This window comes from Zosterops lateralis (genome assembly GCF_965231275.1).
Source record: "Zosterops lateralis genome assembly, chromosome: 30".
NCBI lineage: Eukaryota > Metazoa > Chordata > Aves > Passeriformes > Zosteropidae > Zosterops > Zosterops lateralis.
Window position 1 is genome coordinate 1,603,391 of NC_139790.1, and position 20,977 is coordinate 1,624,367.

The 20,977-nt window shown below is 57.1% G+C and overlaps 2 protein-coding genes across 3 annotated transcripts in view; both read left to right on the forward strand.

Annotated features, from left to right (window-relative positions):
* The first annotated feature begins 710 nt into the window (after positions 1–710).
* Positions 711–2,549, forward strand: LOC310920534 (surfactant protein C-like). Its single transcript, XM_083880566.1, has 5 exons — positions 711–783; positions 1,020–1,397; positions 1,704–1,814; positions 1,888–1,998; positions 2,085–2,549. The coding sequence occupies exons 1-5, from the start codon at positions 745–747 to the stop codon at positions 2,178–2,180; spliced, it is 735 nt and encodes a 244-aa protein (XP_083736692.1). The 5' UTR covers positions 711–744; the 3' UTR covers positions 2,181–2,549.
* Positions 2,550–7,017: 4,468 nt separating this feature from the next.
* Positions 7,018–20,977, forward strand: part of BMP1 (bone morphogenetic protein 1) — a 30,951-nt gene continuing 16,991 nt past the window's right edge. Inside the window, exons 1-4 of one of the 2 annotated variants that reach the window (XR_014591997.1) lie at positions 7,018–7,727; positions 18,395–18,508; positions 19,196–19,345; positions 20,246–20,363. Coding sequence is in view for 1 of the 2 variants with exons in the window: in XM_083880560.1 (XP_083736686.1) it covers positions 7,589–7,727; positions 18,395–18,508; positions 19,196–19,345; positions 20,246–20,363 (521 nt within the window). In the remaining variant the exon portion in view is untranslated. The remainder of the gene's footprint in view (positions 7,728–18,394; positions 18,509–19,195; positions 19,346–20,245; positions 20,364–20,977) is intronic. The other variant, XM_083880560.1, reaches the window with a different exon arrangement.

Below are 20,977 nucleotides of genomic sequence, written 5' to 3' on the forward strand. Positions count from 1 at the left end.
AAGAGGCAGCATTCACCCCCAGTGCCTGGCTGTGGGTGTTGGGGGTCCCAGGGGTGGCTGGAGGGGTCCCAGTTGCAGGAGGGGCTCATGGAGTGGCAAAATCAAGGCCCAGCAGTGTCCCTCTGCCACCTGAGGGGGACAAATCAGAGCTGGGACCCCTTTACCCCCCAAAAAATCCACGCTGTGAGCACCTCTACCAGCCCCAAAAAGCCTCAGGACCAAGAATGAGTCTCAGGGACACTTCCCCAGGCCACAGTGACCCCGTTCCCACCCCATCCCTGAGGATTACAGGAAATTTTCAATGTCCTCTTTGTTCCTTGCCACATCAAGCAGCTCCAGGTGGCCGAGCTGGCCAAGGGACACGAGCCAGGTCTCACCTCAGCCCCGACCACGGCCGGATGCTCCACCCTGGAGGGTTTGCTTTGGCCCTGTCACCCTCGCTGCTGGGGCAGCAGAGAATTCCCCGTGCCTGGGGACAAGAGTCCTTGACCCAGTGCCCTCGGAGCCTCTCGAGGGGCAGGTTCCCAGGGGGATCCAGCTGGGAGTGGGCGCTCAGCAAACACCACTGGAGTGGGTCACAAGTGCCAGGGCCTGGCTGCAACCCCGGGGACACCAAACCCTTCACAGGGGCCGCTCCAGTCCCCACCCCAGTGCCCCAGTATAAAAATCCCAGTCCCGGTGGTCAGGCTGGACTGGGAATGGGAGGAAGAGGAGGACGAGGAGGAGGAAGAGGTGGCAGCAGCCATGGAGAGCAGCATGAAGCAGGTGGTGCTTGAAGAGGAGGTGAGTCCACTGCCACACTGGGGTGTCCCTGCTGCCACGGGGCTTTGCCCAGTTTATCCCAGCAAGGCACCAGTGCCCTGGATGGGGGTTTGGAGCATGGGATGCTGCATTCCCAGTGCCCAGGGGGCAGCAGGATACTGGGAGGCGATGGGATGAGATCTCCCTAACCTCCTGCATCCCCCAGCTCCCACCTCCACCCCTCTGACCACATCTCCCCCACTTTCCCTCACCCCCAGGACTCGGGGAACGCCTGCTGCTGCATGCCCTGCGTCACCTGCTGCGCCAAATGCTGCGCCAGATGCAGCATGTGCTGCGCCAAATGCTGCACCAGATGCAGCTTGTGCTGCGCCAAGTGCTGCTGCCTGCCCAAGTGCTGCAGGTGTCCCAAGTGTCCCAAGTGCCTCAAGTGTCCCGGCTGTTCCAGCTGCTCCGGCTGCCTCAAGAAGTCCCTGTGCTGCCTCCCCCGGATGCTCTGTGCCCTGCCCCGCAAGCTCCTGAGCTGCTGCCACCTCCGCTGCCTGCTCATCGTGGTGGTCGTGGTGGTGCTGCTGGTGCTGCTCATCGCCGCCGCGCTGCTGATGAGGGTGGGCATCGATCGGAGCCGCGCCGACAGCGTGAGTGGGGACAGCCCCTGGTGCCACCAGTGGGGACATCCCCGGTGCCACCAGTGGGGTGGGGACCATTCCCAGTGTCATCAGTAGGGACTGCTCCCAGTGCCACCAGTGGGGACCATTCCCAGTGCCATCAGTGGGGTGGAGACCATTTCCAGTGTCATCAGTGGGGACCATTCCCAGTGCCACCAGTGGGGACCATTCCCAGTGCCATCAATAGAGACTGCCCCCGGTGCCATCAGTGGGGACCCCCCGATGCCCGAGGAAAGGGGTTTTGCAGCCTCTGAGATCCCCCTTCACCCCCTCCAGGTCCTGAGGAGCGGTTTGTGGGCTGGAGCCGCCTGGGAAGAGGACGCGGCCACTTTCTACCTGGACAGCGGGGACAGGAACGCGGCCACCGTCATCTATGACTACAGGAATGTGAGTGGGGGGCTCTGGGGGGCGTGAGGAGGGGGAGATGGGATGGAACTGAGCCTGGTTTGGCTTCCAACAGCTGCTGGTGAGCTACAGACCCCAACTGCACCGCGCCTGCTACGTGACCCGAGTGGACAAGGACAACATCCCTGGGCTGGACACTGTGATGGAGACCTTCCAGCACCGCCAGGTGAGGACCTGGCTGGGCCAAGAGGGGCTTGGGGGGGCTCAGTGCAGAGAATGCTGAATAATGTCCTTTGTCCCCTCTCTGTCCAGGCTGAGGACAAGATCTCCATGCCCTTGGCTGACCGTTCCCTGCTGGGCACCACTGCGAGCATCCTCTGCGGCCTCCTCCCTGTTTACTGGGCTTAGAGCCCTCAGGGTGGGCAGAGGGGACCCCCACTCACCCAGCACCACCCTGACAGCGCCAGCTTTGCCTTGCAGAGTCCCCTGACAGACAAAAACCCCGTTGGGAGCATTGGGGACTCCTCTGCTGCCGCCTCCGCGCCCCCCACCCAAATTTTGGGGTGTGGAGAGGGTGAGGAGGGGTCAGCACTGGAGGAGCTGCAGGCGTGGGGCCGGGGGTGGGGGTGTCTGTGCTGCACCGGGGGACAGCTGGTTTGTCACTTAAACTCTTCTCAGCTTCGCCAAAACCCAAGTGCAAAAATGAGCTTTAAAAAAAAAACCAAAAACATGACATTTAAAGGAAACACAATTTCTCTGTTCCAGTTCTTCGCTCCAGCTCCTGCCTTCTCCCACTCTGCCTTCAACAATGCCTTGAGGGGCTCTGAGTTTGAATTTTGGGGGAATTTCTATGGAAAGCACAGCCTGAAGGCCTCCCCCCGAGGTTTGGCTGCCTGACCTGAGCTGCCCCGTCCTTCTGCCAGAGCAGGGCTGGCCTGAAAAATGGGTCTGTCCTTTGCCAGGCCGGAATAAAGGAGAAGGGCAGGAATCAGGTCTGGGAGCTATTCCTGGAGACAGCCTGTGCCCAAAGCAGCCGCGGCCACCAGACGCTGCCCGAGGACAGGGATCGTTAGCACTGGGATGATTTAGGACAGGGATGCTGGTGCTGTTGGGATTCAGGAGGTATCAGGGTCAGGAATTGTAATAATTGGGAATTATTAGGAATTTTAGGATGTTGGGATCAGGAGTTATCAGGATCAGGCACTATAAGAATCAGGAAATATTAGGAATTTTAGGATGAAGGAGCTGCTGTTAGGAGCAGGAGTTATCAGGATCGGGATTTATAAGAATTGGGAATTATTAGGAATTTTAGGATGTGGGGATCAGGAGTTATCAGGATCAGGCACTATAAGAATTGGGAATTATTAGGAATTTTAGGATGAAGGAGCTGGTTTTGGGATCAGGAATTATAATAATTGAGAATTATTAAGAATTTTAGGATGTTGGGATCAGGAGTTATCAGGATCTGGAATTATAAGAATCAGGAATTTTAGTATGAAAGAGCTGGTGTTGGGATCAGGCATTATTAACTGGTGTTATTAGGACCAGAATACTAGAATTCCTGGGATCAGGAATTATTGGGATCAGGATGTTGGTGTTATTAGGATCAGGCGTTGTTAGGACTGGGATCCCGGTGTTATTGGGACCGGGTGTTACTGGGATCAGACATTATTAGGACTGAGATGTTGGAAATATAAGGATCAGGAGTTATAAGGACCAGGATTTCATTAGGATCAGGCTTTATTAGGATGGAATTCTGGCAGGAGTTTTTAGGACCAGGACATTGCCCTGGGGCTGAGAGGAGGAACAAGGAGCAGCCCATCCAATCCCCCTGGAAATGGGACCCCCACAGCCCCAAAATGGGGACCACCAGCCCCTCACTGCCCCCACACCTGGATCCAGCCCCTGTTCCCATTCTGGCACCAGGGAAGCTGCTCCTGCCAGGAAAACACAGCTGCAGCTGGCCGGGGTGTGGGGCACCCATCCAGGGCCTCCTGCAGCTCCGGGGTGTCCACTCCCAAACCCTCCCTGACCCCCAGACCCCCCTCAGCCTCCCCCCCAAGGCCACAGCAGATGGAGGAGGTGACAGAAAGTTGGCAGGACCCTCAGGCCCTTGTGCAATAATTCCAGTATTCCGATTTCCGGAGGTTTGCGACACAACGGGGACCTTGGGGTGGATCCTGGCAGGGAAAAAATCAGAATAAACCCCCCCAGCAGGTGCTGGGAGAGGGGGATCTCATCCTTGGGATGAGGAGGTGACACTCTCCAGCCCCTCTGAATTGTGTCACTGTGGCCACAGGGGACAATCCTGCACGGGGGGTCACTGCTCCTGGTTCTATGGGGGACAAACCATGGGAACACCCCTGGGCTGCTCTTTCCATGGGGATTTTTGGGGATAGAAACCACAGAGAGCCGAGGATGGGATCCAGGAATGCTCCTGGCAGCTCCCCCACCCTCAGGGCTGTGCCTGTACCAAGCCTTGGCATCTCCCCCTGCCATTCCAAGGTGCCAAGGAAGCCCTGCAGGGTGAGCAGGCTGAGGTAGGAACGCTGGAATTCCTGTTCCTGTGCCAGGTGACATCCACCCAGAGCTCCTGGGATGAGCACATTCCTATCCCTGATGCTCAGGCCGGGTGGGATGCTCAGCTCCTCTCCCAGGTGGGTCTCCAGGTTGGGAATGCTGGTGGTCAGTGACCTCCAGGGCCCACCAGCGTGGCTGTAAAACACCCGGGTGGGTCCCAGGAGCTGAGGCCGGCGTGGGAAAGGCGAGCTGGGAAAAACCTCCTCGGAAAAAAAACCCCTCGGCTCCCCGGAGCGCTCCGTGAGAAAGGGGCGATCTCAGGGTGGAAACGGACGGCTGGATCCTGACATCATGGATTTACATCATCCAGGGACTCGGCCCGCAAACATCCTCCCCAGCCCGAGCGAGCACGGGAGGAAAACAAAAAGTATTCCAAAGCCTGGCTTGTTTTGTTTTCTCGGGAGAACCAAGGTTGAGGTTGGATCCAGCTCCCCGAATTCCCATCCCTGGGATGTGATGTGAGGGTTGAGGGCAGAGCAGGGACAGAGTCAGCCCGTTTTTTTCTGGGGGTTTATTTATCTGCTTTTTGGGGAGGAAAGTTTTGCTGGATGTGGGTTTTGCAATAAGGGAGAAGAACGAGGAAAACATCCTGGGATGATCCTGATGGGGGAGGAAAAACCACGGTAGAGATAAGGGGGGAAGGAGACTCTGCCAATCCTGATGGGAACGAGCCAGGCCCTGGATCCCTAAAAATGAGGACAAAGAGGATTTGGGGGCTTGGTGGGAACAGGGATGCCAGTGTCAGTGTCAGCATCACCCAGTGCGTCCCTGTGGAGGTCATCAGACACAGAGAACACTTAAAATCTTAAAAAATGAGGTTATTACAAGTTCTGAGAGAGGACAGGGATGAGTTTGTAGGAGCAGCACAGGAGGAGCCAGATCCTCTCAGTCCCCATTCCCACTGCAGCATTCCCGGGCTGGAATGTCCCAGGCAGGGACACTCAGGGACACTGGGGGACGTCCCCAGGCAAGGGGACAGGGTCCTGTCTCCATGTCGTGGCATCTGGGCACCCTCGGATCACCCTGGGGATCTCACCCTGCTCCACAAACATTCACTGGGGTGCTCATCCTGATCCCTGGGTGCTCACACACCCTCCCCGAGGTGCTCATCCCACTTTTGGGGTGCTTGGCCAGCCTTCCTGGGGTGCTTGCCCAGTTTTTGGGGTGCTAATCCTGCTCTTGGCCTCCTTCCCCACCATTCCCAGAGTGCTTTTCCAGTTTCTGGGGTGCTCATCCTGATCCCGGGGTGCTCACACACCCTCCCTGAGGTGCTCATCCCACTTTTGGGGTGCTTGGCCTCCCTTCCTGGGGTGCTTGCCCAGTTTTTGGGGTGCTCATCCAGCTTTCAGGGCACTCATCCTGCTCCTGGGGTGCTCATCCTGCTCCTGGGATCCTTCTCCAACATTCTCAGGGTGGTTTTCCAGTTCCTGGGGTGCTCATCCTGATTCCAGGGTGCTCACACACCCTCCCCAAGGTGCTCATCCCACTTTTGGGGTGCTTGGCCAGCCTTCCTGGGGTGCTTGCCCAGTTTTGGGGATGTTCATCCTGCTCTTGGCCTCCTTCCCCACCATTCCCAGGGTGTTTTCCCAGTTCCTGGGTGCTCATTCAGCCCTTGGGGGGCTGGTTGGGATGTGGGGTGCAGGATAAGGGGTAAAAGACCACCAGGGATTCAGGAGTCCAGGAGCAGGAGATGTGGGACTGGACAATGTGGGGAATTCAGGGTGGGAAATTTGGGGTGCCAGACCAGGATTGGGGTGTGGGGTCGGGTAATTTGGGGGTGGGGGATTGGGACTGGGGGACACGGGGTGGCACCGAGGGGACAGAGGGGTGGTGGTGGCAGCAGATGTGGAATTTTGTGTCCTGGGAATATCGGGGGGCCTGGATCGGTACCGGGGAGGGAGATGGGACGGGGGAGGCTCGGCAGGATCGGAACCGGTGGATATGGGATGAGACTGGAGAGACCAGGATCAGTACCGAGGGTCATGGGATGGTACTGGAGAGACCAGGATTGGTACCGGGGAGACCAGGATCGGTACTGGTGAATACGGGATGGTACCAGAGAGACCAGGAGCGGTACCGGGAGACATGGAACGGTACTGGAGAGACCAGGATTGGTACCAGGGGACATGGGACAGTACTGGAGAGACCAGGATTGGTACCAGGGAAAACGGACCAGGACCAGGGAGGCTCAGCAGGATCAGTACCAGCGGATATGGGATGGTACCGGAGAGACCAGGAGTGGTACTGGGGACATAGAACGGTACTGGAGAGACCAGAATCGGTACCGGGGAGCCATATGGGACCGGGGAGGGTCAGCAGGATCGGTACCGGGGGACATGAGATGGGACCAGAGAGACCAGGATCGGTACCAGGGGATGTGGGACGGTACCAGAGAGACCAGGATTGGTACCGGGGGATATGGAATGGTACCGGAGAGACCCGGATCAGTACCGGGAACTGCAATATGGGACCAGAGAGGCTCAGCAGGTTCGGTACCGGTGGATATGGGACGGTACCGGAGAGGCCAGGGTTGGTACCGGGGGACAGGAAACGGTACCAGAGAGACCAGGACCGGTACAGGGGATATGGAATGGTACCAGAGAGACCAAGATCGGTACCAGGGGATGTGGGACGGTACCAGAGAGACCAGAATTGGTACTGGCAGACATGGGATGGTACCGGAGAGACCAAAATTGGTACCGAGGGACATGGGACGGTACCGGAGAGGCCAGGGTTGGTACCGGGGGATATGGAACGGTACCGGAGAGAGCACGGTCGGTACCGGGAGATACAAGACAGGACCCAGAGGGTTCAGGACGGGACGGGACGGGACAGCCCCGGCCCGGGGGGTGCAGAACGGCCCCGGGGGCAGCGGAGGAGCCGCACCGGGGGCTGCGGGCCAGGCCCCCGCTCCAGCCCGGCCCCGCCGCCCCCCCCGGCGCTGGCCCCGCTCCCAGCCCTGCGCCCGGGGCTGCAGGGGCCGAGCTCCGCGCCTGAACCCGCCCCCGCCAGATCTCATTTCCCTAAAAAAAAAAAAAAAAAAAAAAAAAGGAAAAAAAAAAAAGAAGGGAGAGAGAAAGAGGAAAAAAAAAAAAAAAAAAAAAAAAGAAAGAGGGAGAGAGAGAGCGAGGAAAAAAAAATAAAAAAAAAGCGGCGAAGAAGGGAAGGAAAGAGGGAAGAGAGGAAAGAAAAAAAAAATAAATAAAAAAAAAGAAAATAACCCGCCGGCCGAAGCCATGGCCGGGCTGCGGAGCTGCGGGCTGCTCCTGTGCCTGCTCCTGGCCCGGGCCCTGCGCTTCCCGGACTATTCCTACGTGCTGGAGGAGGAGGAGGAGGACGAGGAGCCCCTGGACTACAAGGACCCCTGCAAAGCCGGTACCAGCCGGGGGGATGCGCGCCCGGGGGGGCGGACAAAGGGGAGGGGGAGTTTGTGCCCCGCACACGCTCCGGGGGCTCCGCACGGCGGAATTTGGTCCTGGAGAGTCCCGGGGATTTGGGGGGGAACAGGAGGAGCAGCGGCCGGTCCCGCTCCGGGATGGAGCTGGGTGTGTTTGGGGTGAGGAGTAAAGGGGGGCTGGCCCTGCGCCCCGATTTCTCTGCACTGGCAGCTGTCAAAGGCAATGGGGAGCCCCCAGACCCCTCAATTCCATCCCCCCTCTCTGTACCCCCATCCCTGAACCCACACTCTGCACCCCTTGGTTTTCTCCATCTCCCCCAGCCCGCAGCCAAAACTCGTCCCCAAGGTGCCACCACGGGCTGGGGCCCCCCAGTGCTGGGACAGGGGGTTTGGAGCTGCCCCCCGAGTTTTGGAAGGGCTGGGAACACTCTGGGTGCTGCAGGGGGGAAATCCCAGTCTCTCAGTCCATGCTAAAGCAGATGGAAATATTTGGGGAGGGGGGAAACTGAGGCTCGTCCCCTCCCCAGGACACCCAGGAGGTGCCACCACGGGCTGGGGACCCTCTGTGGCGGGACAGGGGGTTCAGAGCTGCCCCCCGAGTTTTAGAAGTGCTGAGAACACTCTGGGTGCTGCAGGGGACAAATCCCAGTCTCTCAGTGTGAGCTAAAGCGGACAGAAGGATTTGGGGAGGGGGGAAACTGAGGCTCATCCCCTTTCCTGGGACATCCGGGAGGTGCTGGGGTCCCTCACTGCTGGGACAGGGGGTTTGGAGCTGCCCCCCGAGTTTTGGAAGGGCTGGGAACACTCTGGGTGCTGCAGGGGACAAATCCCAGTCAGTCTCCCAGTCCATTCTAAACCAGACAGAAATATTTGGGGAGGGGGGAAACTGAGGCACGGCAGGGCCGTGCAGGGCTCCGAGCCCAGGGCCGGGGTCTGGCGGGGTCTGGCGAGAGAGGGGGGATCACATTTCTCTGTACTGGCATTGTCTGCGCTGCGAGGCGGCTGTTGATATAACTCCGTGTCTACACGAGGGCTTTTTTCTGGCCAAAAAAATCCTTCCCTTCCTGCCCTCCCGGGCTGAAACAGCAAAGCTTGCAAAACTGTCCGGGCAGAGCCGGCTGGAGCCTTCCCCCTTCTCCTGCTTCCTCCAGCTGAGCGCCAGAGGAGAAAATCCACTCAGGGGGGTTAAATGAGCTCTGTGAACCCCCAGACTCCCCTTTTCACCCCCTGGGGTCGCCCCCCCTTTTCCTATCCCAGTCTTGCCTTTTTATGAGATCCTGATGGGATTTAATTTAATTTAATTTAATTTAATTACCGGAGTTTTTCCTGGGGTGAGGGGTGTGGGGGGAGATCAGGCCCTGCCACGCATGGAGCAGAGCCGGGGTAGAAATTCACTTTTCTGGGGGCTCTGAACCCCCTGGAATCCTCATAACCCCCCCTAAACCCCTCCCAGACATCCCAAATTCACTTTTGGGGTGTTGAAACCTCACCCCAATCTCCTGGCAATGCCAGAAACAACCCAAATTTTGGGAAAGCACCCGAGGAAAGGGATTTGTGCTCTTTTTGCCAGAGGTTTCCTGAGGCCACCGGGCTCTCCGGACAGCCCGGGTGATGCCAGCGGTGCCAGCGGAAAGGGAAGAGCCTCCCAAAGATGCCAAAAGGGAAAACCGCTGGGAGATCCAGCCCTGGGGCTGGCAGGGAGGGAGGAAGGGAGGAAGGAACCCCGGTTTTCCCGTCACCAGCTCAGCACAGGCGGGTCTCGGTGCCCGGGTCAGATCCGGGTCGGGTCTCCGGGTGGGAAAGGAGGATGGGAAAGGTCCCAGCACCTCCAGCTGGGCCGGGAGAGCGGCCCCAGGGCTCCTTCTGCCTCATCCCGGGGCTTGAGCAATTTGGTGATGGGGGTCAGGACCCCCTGGGTGCCCCCAGCAGCAGATGGAGCCCCTAAATCAGCTCCACACCCACGTTTTGGGGTGTCTGGGCTGTCAGGGCTCGTTCTGCTTCATCCCAGCAGAGCTGGGGGTTGATGAGCACTTTGGTGATGGGAGTTGGGACCCCCTGGGTTCCCCCTGTACCTGTAGGGGTGGGATAGAGCCCCTAAATCAGCTCCACACCCACATTTTGGGGTGCCTGGGCTGACAGGGCTCGTTCTGCCTCATCCTGGCACAGCCAGGGGTTTATGAGCACTTTGGTGATGGGGGTCAGGACCCCCTGGGTGCCCCCAGCAGCAGATGGAGCCCCTAAATCAGCTCTATATCCACATTTTGGGGTGCCTGGGCTGACAGGGCTCGTTCTGCCTCATCCCGGCAGAGCTGGGGGTTGATGAGCAATTTGGTGGTGGGGGTCAGGACCCCCTGGGTTCCCCCTGTACCTGTAGGGGTGGGATAGAGCCCCTAAATCAGCTCCACGCCCACATTTTTGGGTGTTTGGTCTGTCAGGGCTTGCTCTGCCTCATCCCAGCAGAGCTGGGGGTTTGTAAGTTTGGTGATGGGGGTCAGGACCCCCTGGGTGCCCCCAGCAGCAGATGGAGCCCCTAAATCAGCTCCACACCCACATTTTGGGGTGCCTGGGCTGGAACCCCCCATGCCCAGCACTCCATCACCCCGGTCCCTGGGGATGCAGAGCCTTTGGGGGGCTCACACAACCCCCCAAAAATGGGTGTTTGGGGGGAATCTTCTCTCCCAAACTCCCTTGGGGAGCTCAGCATCACCTGCAGGGCAGAACCACAGGACACACAGATGGGATTCGGGGTCTGAACCCCCCTTTTCTGGGTCCAGGAGCTTCCCAACTCCCCCTGGAGTGCTCCAGCCACCAGGATTTCACCTAGATTACACTCTTACACTCTCCAGACATAGCCAGCCCAGGCTACTGCTTGCAGTCACACTTGTCAAACCGCCCAAAAATATTTTTCCAACCGTTATATGTCACTTATTCATGCCGGGTAAAAAAAAAAAAAAAAAAAAAAAAAAAGAAAAAAAAAAAAAAAAATCCACCCGGCGGGACCGGCGGGAGGCCTGAGCTTCAGGGCTCGGAAAAACTCGGGCCGATTCCCGGGGAATCCGCTTTTATCTTTGTGTAATCAGCCGTTCGCTCGGCGCGGCCGCATCCTCTGCCGGGGGGTCGGGGGTGCCACGGCGGGGCCGGCCCGGGGGGTTCCTCCTCTCCTCTCCTCTCCTCTCCTCTCCTCTCCTCTCCTCTCCTCTCCTCTCCTCTCCTCTCCTCTCCTCTCCTCTCCTCTCCTCTCCTCTCCTCTCCTCTCCTCTCCTCTCCTCTCCTCTCCTCTCCTCTCCTCTCCTCTCCTCTCCTCTCCTCTCCTCTCCTCTCCTCTCCTCTCCTCTCCTCTCCTCTCCTCTCCTCTCCTCTCCTCTCCTCTCCTCTCCTCTCCTCTCCTCTCCTCTCCTCTCCTCTCCTCTCCTCTCCTCTCCTCTCCTCTCCTCTCCTCTCCTCTCCTCTCCTCTCCTCTCCTCTCCTCTCCTCTCCTCTCCTCTCCTCTCCTCTCCTCTCCTCTCCTCTCCTCTCCTCTCCTCTCCTCTCCTCTCCTCTCCTCTCCTTTCTTTATCCAGGGCTGGGAAACACATGGGAGACCCCCGGGAGAACAAAGCAACAAGGGAGGGGATGAGAGAATGTTCGCCCTGGGGTTTCCCCAAATTTTTTATTTTTTTTTTTTTTTTCCTCGGAGGAGGGTGATTTCCAGGCAAAAACGCGTCCTCCTGCTTGCCTGTGGTTTTTGCTGGGGATTTTTGGATGTCTCTGGAGAGAGAAAAATAAAAAAAAAAAATCTTCCCGGTGCATCCTGAGCCGTGGGAAGTGGAGATCTCACTTTTCACCTGGCCAAGGGCTGAGGGAGGTCACTGATGGATGAGTTTGAGTGGGAAATTGTGTGGGAAGTGCGATGGGAACATCCCGAGGGGTGGAGGATTTATCAGGGAGCCGGAAGGTTTATCCCAAGCCCCTGGAGGGTTTTTCCCGAGCTGTTGGAGGGTTTATCAGGGAGCCGGGAGGGTTTATCAAGGAGTCGGGAGAGTTTATCCCGAGCCCCTGGAGGGTTTATCCTGAACCCCCGGAGGGTTTATCCCGAACCCCTGGAGGGTTTATCCCGAACCCCTGGAGGGTTTATACCGAACCCCTGGAGGGTTTATCCTGAACCCCCGGAGGGTTTATCCCGAGCCCCTGGAGGGTTTATCCTGAACCCCCGGAGGGTTTATCCCGAACCCCTGGAGGGTTTATCCTGAACCCCCGGAGGGTTTATCCCGAACCCCTGGAGGGTTTATCCCGAACCCCTGGAGGGTTTATACCGAACCCCTGGAGGGTTTATCCCGAGCCCCTGGAGGGTTTATCCTGAACCCCCGGAGGGTTTATCCCGAGCCCCTGGAGGGTTTATCCCGAACCCCTGGAGGGTTTATCCCGAACCCCCGGAGGGTTTATCCCGAGCCCCTGGAGGGTTTATCCCGAACCCCTGGAGGGTTTATCCCGAACCCCTGGAGGGTTTATCCCGAATCCCTGGAGGGTTTATCCTGAACCCCCGGAGGGTTTATCCCGAATCCCTGGAAGGTTTATCCCCAGCCTCTGGAGGGTTTATCCCAAACCCCTGGAGGGTTTATCAGTGGGCCAGGAGCAGCCCGGGGAAGGGTTAAGGTGCGCTGGGACAGTGAGGACAGGAAGCACCACAGGGGGGATGTTTGTTCTGCCGCCGGGGAGGATGCCCAGAGCTCTGGGAGCCCCAGGAGCCGCTGTCCTTTGGCACAGCCCAGCCCGGGATGCCCCAGGGTGTGGATTGGGTGTCTCCATCTCCATCCTCTGTCACCAGGCTCCTCTCCAAAGTGACAACAACCCCCCTCCGCCCCGACATCCCCTTGGCAATGCGGTTCCCAAATATTTTCCTTCCCAGCCGCTCTCCCTTTCACAGGCACCGCTGCTGTTGGCCCGGGCTGTGTTTTCCTCGGTGACCCGGCCTTGGGTCCCTTCACACGGCTCCTTCCATCCCTGGGCCGGCTTTGGCATCCTCCACCTCCTCCTGGAGGAGGCTCTTTCCTCTTTTTTTTTTTTTCTTTTTTTTTTCTTTTTTTTTTTTTTTTTTTCTGTCACGGAAGAGGAGCAGAAGGAAAAAGCTCCCCTGGAGTGATCCAAACCCATCCCTCCCACTCCCAGCCTTCCCCCGGATGGACATTTCCTGCCCCCTGGAATTTGTTTTCTGCCCGGGATGTTTATTGGCGGTGCTTATTTCATCACCTGGAGCAGGCAAAGGGATCCCAAATGTCGATGCCCAGGGCTGGGGAGGGAATTATTTGGTTGTGGGGAGGGAATTTGGCTGTGGGGAGGGAATTATTTGGTTGTGGGGAGGGAATTTGGCTGTGGGGAGGGAATTATTTGGTTGTGGGGAGGGAATTTGGCTGTGGGGAGGGAATTATTTGGCTGTGGGTGCTCAGGGCTGCGTTGGCGGGGAGAGAGGATGTTCCTTGCACTGCAGGGAATTCAGGATAAGGAATCATCATCTCTCTCCACCTCGGGGGTTGTGTTTGAGCCTCTCTGCCTTCCTTCCCCAACCGCTGGATACCCAGTGCTGGCTTTTGGGCCTCCCAAAAAAACACCGGCTGGGATAAGGATGTTCCAGGCAGGAGGGAGGAGGTGGAGGATGGCAGTGACCGATATTTGAGTGTTCTTGGAGAATTCCTGAGTGGTTCTATCCCCCCGTGCCTCAGTTTCCCCACTAGCCAAGGCACAAGGGGGCCGTGATCTGGCCTGACTCCCAGCCCGGCCTCCGAGCCTTGAATTCCTGCTTTGTGCCTGGAAGGTGCTCTGGGAAAGCAAATATTCCTCTTCCCCCGGCTGTTTTACAGGCTGGCTGCTCCCTCTCCCCCTCCACCTCCAGCGAGGGGCACAGGAGAGGGGCTGCTCCCCCTCCCTCCTGTCCCTGTATCCTGGGGGGTCTCTCAGGGATGTTCATCATCCTCCCACCTTCACACCCCGAGCTCTGCGGGCAGGACAGACCCTCCCCTGGGGGGACCCCCCCCAATGCAGAGGGGTCCTGTCTGGTCGGGAGTGTTTTGCCGAGCAGCTGGGCCGGCCTGCGGGGGCGAGGGGCGGTGCGACCAGCATTCCTCACATATTTAAAGGCTCTGAGAGCCAGTGAGATGCTGCTCCCGTGGCTCCGTGGATTTTACAGCCCGGCAGGGCTCGGTTAAAGCCGGGGTACACCTAATTCAGATCTCGTTTCCATCCTGGGTTGGGGCAGAGCAGTTCAATCCCAGCTTCTTTCCACATCCCAAATCCTGCCCTGCAGAGGGAGGGATGCTCAGGGTTCCCACGAGGGTTTGGGATGACTGGGATGGAGCTGCTGAATCAGGGAGGGAATGCTGGGCTGGGTGGAGGTTTCCCACCCTGCTCTGTGCTCTCGGAGGGCTCTTGGGACCCGCACAGGGATGAATAATCCCTCCTGCTCCAGGCCCAAAGCACTTGTGGGAGCTGCACAAGGGTGAGGGTCCTTCCCACCTGGTGCCTTTTGGTGGGATCTTCACAGGGATGAGGGTCCCCCTTCCCAATGTTCTTCAAGAAATGGTGAGACTCACATGAGCATGAGGATCTATTCCACCTTTTGTGAGATCTTTGCAGGGATGAGGGTCCCCCATGCCAAGAGTCCTTCAAGGAGTGGTGAGATCCACATGAGGATGAGGATCTTTCCCACCCTTCAGTTGGATTTTTTGCAGGGATGAGAATCTTCCCTGCCCAGAGTCCTTCAAGGAATTCTGAGACCCACACGAGGATCTTTGCCCAGAGACCCACAGGAGGATAAGGATCTTCCCCACTCTCTGGTGGGATTTTTGCAGGGATGAAAACCCTCCCTGCCCAGAGTCCTTCAAGGAATGGTGAGATCCACATAAGGATGAGGATCTTTCCCATCCTTCAGTGGGATCTTTGCAGGGATGAGGGTCCCCCATGCCCAGAGTCCTTCAAGGAATGGTGAAACCCCCACGAGGATAAGGATCTTTCCCATCCTTCAGTCAGATTTTTCGCAGGGATGAGGGTCCCCCATGCCCAGAGTCCTTTAAGGAGTGGTGAGACCCATCTGAGGATCTTTCCCATCCTTTGGTGGGATTTTAACAGGGGGGAAGCCCGGAGTCCTTCAAGAAATGGTGGGACCCACACGAGGATGAAGATCTTTCCCACCCTTTGGTGGGATCTTTGCAGGGATGAAAATCCTCCCTGCCCAAAGTCCTTTAAGGAATGGTGAGATCCACAAAGGATGAGGATGTTTCCCACTCTCTGGTGGGATTTTTCACAGGGATGAGAGTCTTCCCTGCCCAGAGTCCTTCAAGGAATGGTGAAACCCACAAAGGATGAGGATCTATTCCACCTTTTGGTGGGATTTTTGCAGGGATGAGGGACCCCCTTCCCAGTGTCCTTCAAGGAATTGTGAGACCCAAACAAGGATGAGGATCTTTTCCATCCTTCAGTGGGATCTCCACAGGGATGAGAATTCCCCCTGCCCAAAGTCCTTCAAGGAACAGTGAGATCTACATGAGGATAAAGATTTTTCTCACTCTCTGGTGTGATTTTCCCAGGGATGAGTGTCCCCCTGCCCTGCCCCACACACGGAGCCTGCTCTGCCCCAGACTGACCTGCAATCTGATCCCGCCCTGTTTATCTCCCTCCCGCCCGCCCGCCCTGCCAAGGCTTCCCCCGGCTCTGTTTGCTTTTCCCGGCTCACCAGAACACCGAGTTTGCTCCCCGGCCTCTTCCCACCACCTGTTTTATCAGATTTTTCCCGCAGAGCTGTTCCTAACCTCGGTGGGGCCCCAGGGAAGGCTCATCCCAAATCCCAAAATCCCAGAGATGCTGGAAAGGTCAGGCCAGGGGGTTCCCCCTGCACTGCTCACCTTGCCCAGGGAGGGAGGGAGGGATGCTGAGCTCCTGCATCCCAAGCAGAGGACCCTACAGGGGGATTTTTGGAGCTGTGAGCAGGCAGGAGGTGCCTGTAGGGTCAGGATGGGGTGCTGAGGGGTTTGGCTCAGGTCCCAGTGAAAAACCTTGTTTGTCTAAAGCTTCAGCCCCGGGGTTACGTCACCGTTCCGAGAACACGAAAGAAAACACAGCACAAAAAAAAAAAAAAATCAAACAACAGGGGAGGGCTGAGCTATCTCCCGGCTGTGGAGGGGGAAAGAGCTTTGTGGGAGCAGCTCCCAGAGGGCTGGTTGTGTTCTGGGGGGGATGGAGCTGGGATGGTCCCACTCTCCATGGCCCACGTCTGGCCTTGGAGCTGGAGTCCTGCTGGTATCTCATCCTCCCTGCTGGCAGCTCATCCTCCCCTCTGGCACCTCATCCTCCCCTCTGGCACCTCATCCTCCCCTCTGGCACCTCATCCTCCCCTCTTGGCACTGCTGGCCCTCGGACTTTGCCCCCAGGGCCTCTGTGGCTGAGCAGAGAGCAGCCCCTGTGGCACAGCTCATGGGCTGGGGACAGCTCAGGGACACCAGGACACCTCCAGGACACCAGGACACCTCCAGGGGTGGCTGGTGACTTGTGTCCCCTGGTTTGGGGTCTCTTGGGCACCGTGGCCTGGTGGGGTGAGGGGATGTGCTGCAGGGAGTGAATGCTGGGGGTTGTTTCCCCCTGTTCCAACCTGTGCTGTGCCCAGGGCAGGGCTGCCAAATCTCCTGCCAAGAGACCCCCCCCTCAGTTTGCAGAGGGTGGTCCTCACTGGCAGGAGGGTCCCCTTGGCTTGCAGGGAGTCTCACATCAACAGGGCAGGGACAAGTGGCAGCAGCATGGCAGTGTCCCCAAATGAAACCCCTCAGGGAGTTTAGCAGCTTTTTGGTGAGCAGAGACCCCCCAAAACTACCCCAGTTGTCACCTCCTCCTGCCACGGCTGCACCAGGAGCGAGTGGGAGGAGAGGAGGACGTGACCGGAGCCCAAACCAACCTGGAAGTTTCTCAATCTGACACACTCTGGGCTTGGCCCCGACGTGTCCGTGCAGGGATCGCTGCTGGGGCACCCCTGTGACCCTGCTGGGAACCACCAAAAACCAACCTTCAGAGTTCTGGGGTAACCCAGCTGCCTCAAACCTCCAGAAAAACCATCTCCACATCTCCGAGCTGGCCTGCTCATGGCTCTCTCATGTCTCCCAAATCCCTCACATATGGTTTCTATATCACTTGGCTCCGCCGGAGCTTGCTGGGCTTACTTTCCCTTGTCTTTTCCATGCAGCTCTTGGCAAAGGGATGCTCCCGTCCTTCTCTCCCGGGCCCTGGTCCTCCTCCCCCGCGCTGCCCGTTCGGACACGTCTCTCCCAGCCCCGGGGAGGGTGTGGGGAGGCCGGGGCCGGCTGCTCCTGCCTCTGCTCTGCCCTCAAATTGCAGCCTGGCCCTGCCAGCCGCAGGTCTCTGCCAGGGGAGGTGCCGGCCCCGGCTTGTTTTGATTTTTTTTTTCCCCTTGGAGTTGCCACAGGTCTGCTTTTCCACCCCCTGAAGCTTCTTCCCCCTGCGGTGGGATTCACCCAGTGCTGGGGACAGCCCCAAGATGTGGCTTTTTCACCCCAAAGCGCTGCTGGGCGAGGTTTGCTGTGAAAAGGGATGGGATCCAGCCTGCTCCTCTCATCCCATGGCTGCTCCTCTCACCCCGTCCAGGCTTCTTGGACCTCTCAGGGTTATCTTCATTGTCCCGCCTTGCCTCCAGAATTAGTGGCTCTTTTGGGATCCATTTGCTGAGTGCTGGGAGCACGACCTTGGCTCTGCTCTCCCTCGTCCCTTGAGCTGCTCCGGCCTCCCCATTCCCCACCACTGCCCTTCCCAAGGGATGCTGAGGCCTGGGGGATTCCAGGAACCCTCTTTTTTCCCTAAGTACCCCAAAAATTGGTGAGAAACCCCACTCCCATCCACCCCAGTGTGGCCTGACCTCAACCAGCCCCAGCTTTTCCATGTCCCTGAGTCACAGAGGGGCCGAGAATGGACCACAGAGAGGAGGAGGAGGAAGGATTATGTGCAGGGTTATGTCCTCCAGCCCCGTGATACTGAAGCATCTCTGCCTCCCCCCAGTGCTGGAGGGAGGGTCTCCATTCCTGCGGGCTCTGGGCTCAGCAGGAGCTTCCCCAGCCCATATGGCTCTGCTTGGAGCTGGGAGATGACTCAGAAATCGCTGGCTGGAGCATCTTGGGGCTGTCAGAGCTCGCACCGGCCTGGAGGGGCAGGAGCCGGGCAGGAAAGGGGTGGTAAAGGCAGCAAAAGTGGTGGTGGTGGGGAATAAAAAGGCAGTTTTGCAACACAAATAATAATAGAAACGCTACAAAGTGATGGATGGGCTTTATGCGATCCAGATGTGAGAGCGGGGCTGGCTCCAGCTGCTGGGGAGTGGGGGGAGCCCGGCCAGCTGAAGGAAAGAGAGGAGGAGGAGGAGGGGAGGAAGGTTTGCCTTCATATTTGGGGCTTGCCTTCATTTTTGGGGTTTGCATTTATCTTTGGGGTTTGCCTTTATCTTTGGGGTTTGCCTTCGTCTTGAGGGTTTGCATTTATCTTCAGGGTTTGCCTTTATCTTCGGGGTTTGCCTTCATTTTCGAGGTTTGCATTTATCTTCGGGGTTTGCCAGGTGTGGAGGGGCTTGGGAGATGCACCCGATGGGATTTGGGACCTGCTCACCCCTCTCCTCTCCCCCTCCCAGCCGCTTTCCTGGGTGACATCGCCCTGGACGAGGAGGACCTGCAGCTCTTCCAGGTGGACCGTGTGGTGGACCTGGCTCGTCGCACCATCACCCGCCTGCCCTCCAACTCCTCAGGTACCGCTGTGCCCCCGATAGATGGGGAGATGTCAGCATCTCCCCTGCCCCTTGCCCTCTCCATCCCCGGGGGAGATGCTGACACTCCTCCCATCATCCTGTTATATATATATATATATATATATGTTATAGAGTTGGCTTTTCGCGAAATGTGCGCGATACGGTTAATAACGTTGTGGTAAGGATATAGGATATAAGATTTTTATTTCTACTTTTAGAAAATTAGGCAGAGTGGTAGTAAATGATGTGATATGGTTAAAGTGTCTGTTTGGTGGGGATAGCACCCAGTGAAATGTAAAGAGGACCCTGCTATTGATACACCAGCTATCAGCATCTCCCACCTGAAGAAAGCACAGACCAAGGCCAAAACTAAAAGTGATAATAAAGACACAGCCCAGAAACACAAATGCTCTAAAAAGGCAAACCCAAGGAAGAACCATGCAAAACATCTCCTGGAATATAGAAACCAGTTTATGGAATCATATTAATATTCATATATTGATGTGACAGAAAGGGTGTTTAACGAATATCTCTGAGATCGCAAAGAGTGGACTTGGCTGAGTGCCGAGTCACCCAGCCTGGCCATACTTGGCATTTTTTATCTCCTAATTATCATAATTATTTTATTAAACATACCTCTTAAAATTTACCAAAAAAGTGAACCTCGTTTTTCACAATTCCCCACAGTCACCAACGCCACCAACCCCCGTCTGGGCCACCCTGGGCGGAGCAGCCGTGGCCGGCCGAGGGCTCGGACCCGTCGAGCGGCCACGTCCCGGCCGGAGCGCGTGTGGCCGGACGGCGTCATCCCCTACGTCATCAGCGGCAACTTCAGCGGTGAGTGGCTGTCATGGTTTGAGAGCAAAACCAGTGAGAAGCTCCAAATCAGAGATACAATTTAATGAGAAGAAAGGTAAAAAGGTTAAAATAAAATAAATGCGGTGAGTGGCTGTCGTGGTTTGAGAGCAAAACCAGTGAGAGGCTCCTAGTCAGAAATACGATTTAATAAGGAGAAAGGTGATCACAAGAGGTCAGAGGGGTTTGGGGTCTTTATTTGGTGTTGTTGGGTGTTGTGGTTTGAAAGAAAAATGAGTGAGAGGCTCTGAGTCAGAAATGCGATTTAATAAGGAGAAAGGTAAAAAGGTGAAATAAAATAAAATAAAATAAAATAAAATAAAATAAAATAATAAAATTAAATTAAATAAATGCAATAACACAAAGGAGCACTGACAGAGTCAGAACACAGCCTGAGCAGGGTGGGGGGAGCAGTCCAGGTGAGGGGCTCTTCCTGATCCCACAGAAAGGTCTGGGAGCTCTGCTCCTCTGGGAATCCAGTGGCTCAGGGCTGCTTGTCCTGTCCCAAATCCCAGATTCTCTCCAGGTGGGAATGCTTGGCTCCTCCCCCTGGGCATTGGGAGCATCTCCCAATGGGATGAGGAGTCGTGCAGTGGCTCCTTGATGGCCCATTAAACAGAGAGAGCTCCTGGAGGGAGTTCCCTGTGAGTCCTGGGCAAGGCATTGATGGGCCATGAGCAGAAGAGCCCAAAGGAGGGGCCTGGGAAAACACTGCCCCACCTGGTTCCAACAGCTCATGGGGATGGGGATGGGATAAATACTGTGTGTGCATCCTACACCACAACCCAGGACAGTGACACCAACAGCCCAAGGTGGGGGTGTCCAGCCCCCTGCCGTGCCTCAGTTTCCCCGCTGGGCTGACCCTGCTGCTCCCTTCCACAGGCAGCCAGAGAGCCATCTTCAGGCAGGCCATGAGGCACTGGGAGAAACACACCTGTGTCACCTTCCTGGAGCGCAATGACGAGGACAGTTACATCGTGTTCACCTACCGCCCCTGTGGGTACGTCCAGGGACCTGTCCCAAGGGTTTGGGACCTTTTTTGTGCCTTTGGATGAGTTATTCCTTTTTTTTTTTTGAGCCCTGGGATGGGTTATTCCCTTTTTTTGTGCCATTGTACGTATTATTCCCCTTTTTTTGCACCCTTCCATGGGTTATTCCCTTTTCTTTGGGCCCTTGGACAGATTATTTCCCATTTCTTGAGCCTTTGAATGGGTTATTCTCATTTTTGCGCCTTTGGACAGGTTATTTTTGGGTGGGGTTTGTTTTTTTTTTGGTGGGGGGGGGGGTTTGGGTTTTTTTGGTTGTTTTTTTTTTCTGTTTGGGGTCCAGGAGGTGCCCGAGTTCAGCTCTTTGGGGCTGAGGTCGGTGTTGAGGCACCAGCCCGGGCTTGCAGCGGGGCTGATGCCAAAGGAAACAGGGGTTTGGACGAGCTCAGAGTCTTCACACGTCAGGGCATGGCCCTGGCCAAGCAGATGGTGGTTTGGAGGAGGGTTTCCCCTGGAATGGGAGCCCCTGCGTGGGTGCAAACCCTGAGCCTGGGTCCAGAGTAGGGCAGGGGTGCAGGGAGCCGGGTGGGCACCCATGGGAGCAGGATTTGGGGCTGGTGCAGCCGTG

Bases quoted from the DNA above. Each gene is read 5' to 3' on its own strand.
- LOC310920534 (XM_083880566.1), top strand. From the start codon at position 745: ATGGAGAGCAGCATGAAGCAGGTGGTGCTTGAAGAGGAG. The intron at 784-1,019 runs GTGAGTCCACTG...CCTCACCCCCAG, and splicing joins AGGTGGTGCTTGAAGAGGAG to GACTCGGGGAACGCCTGCTG. The intron at 1,815-1,887 runs GTGAGTGGGGGG...GGCTTCCAACAG, and splicing joins TCATCTATGACTACAGGAAT to CTGCTGGTGAGCTACAGACC.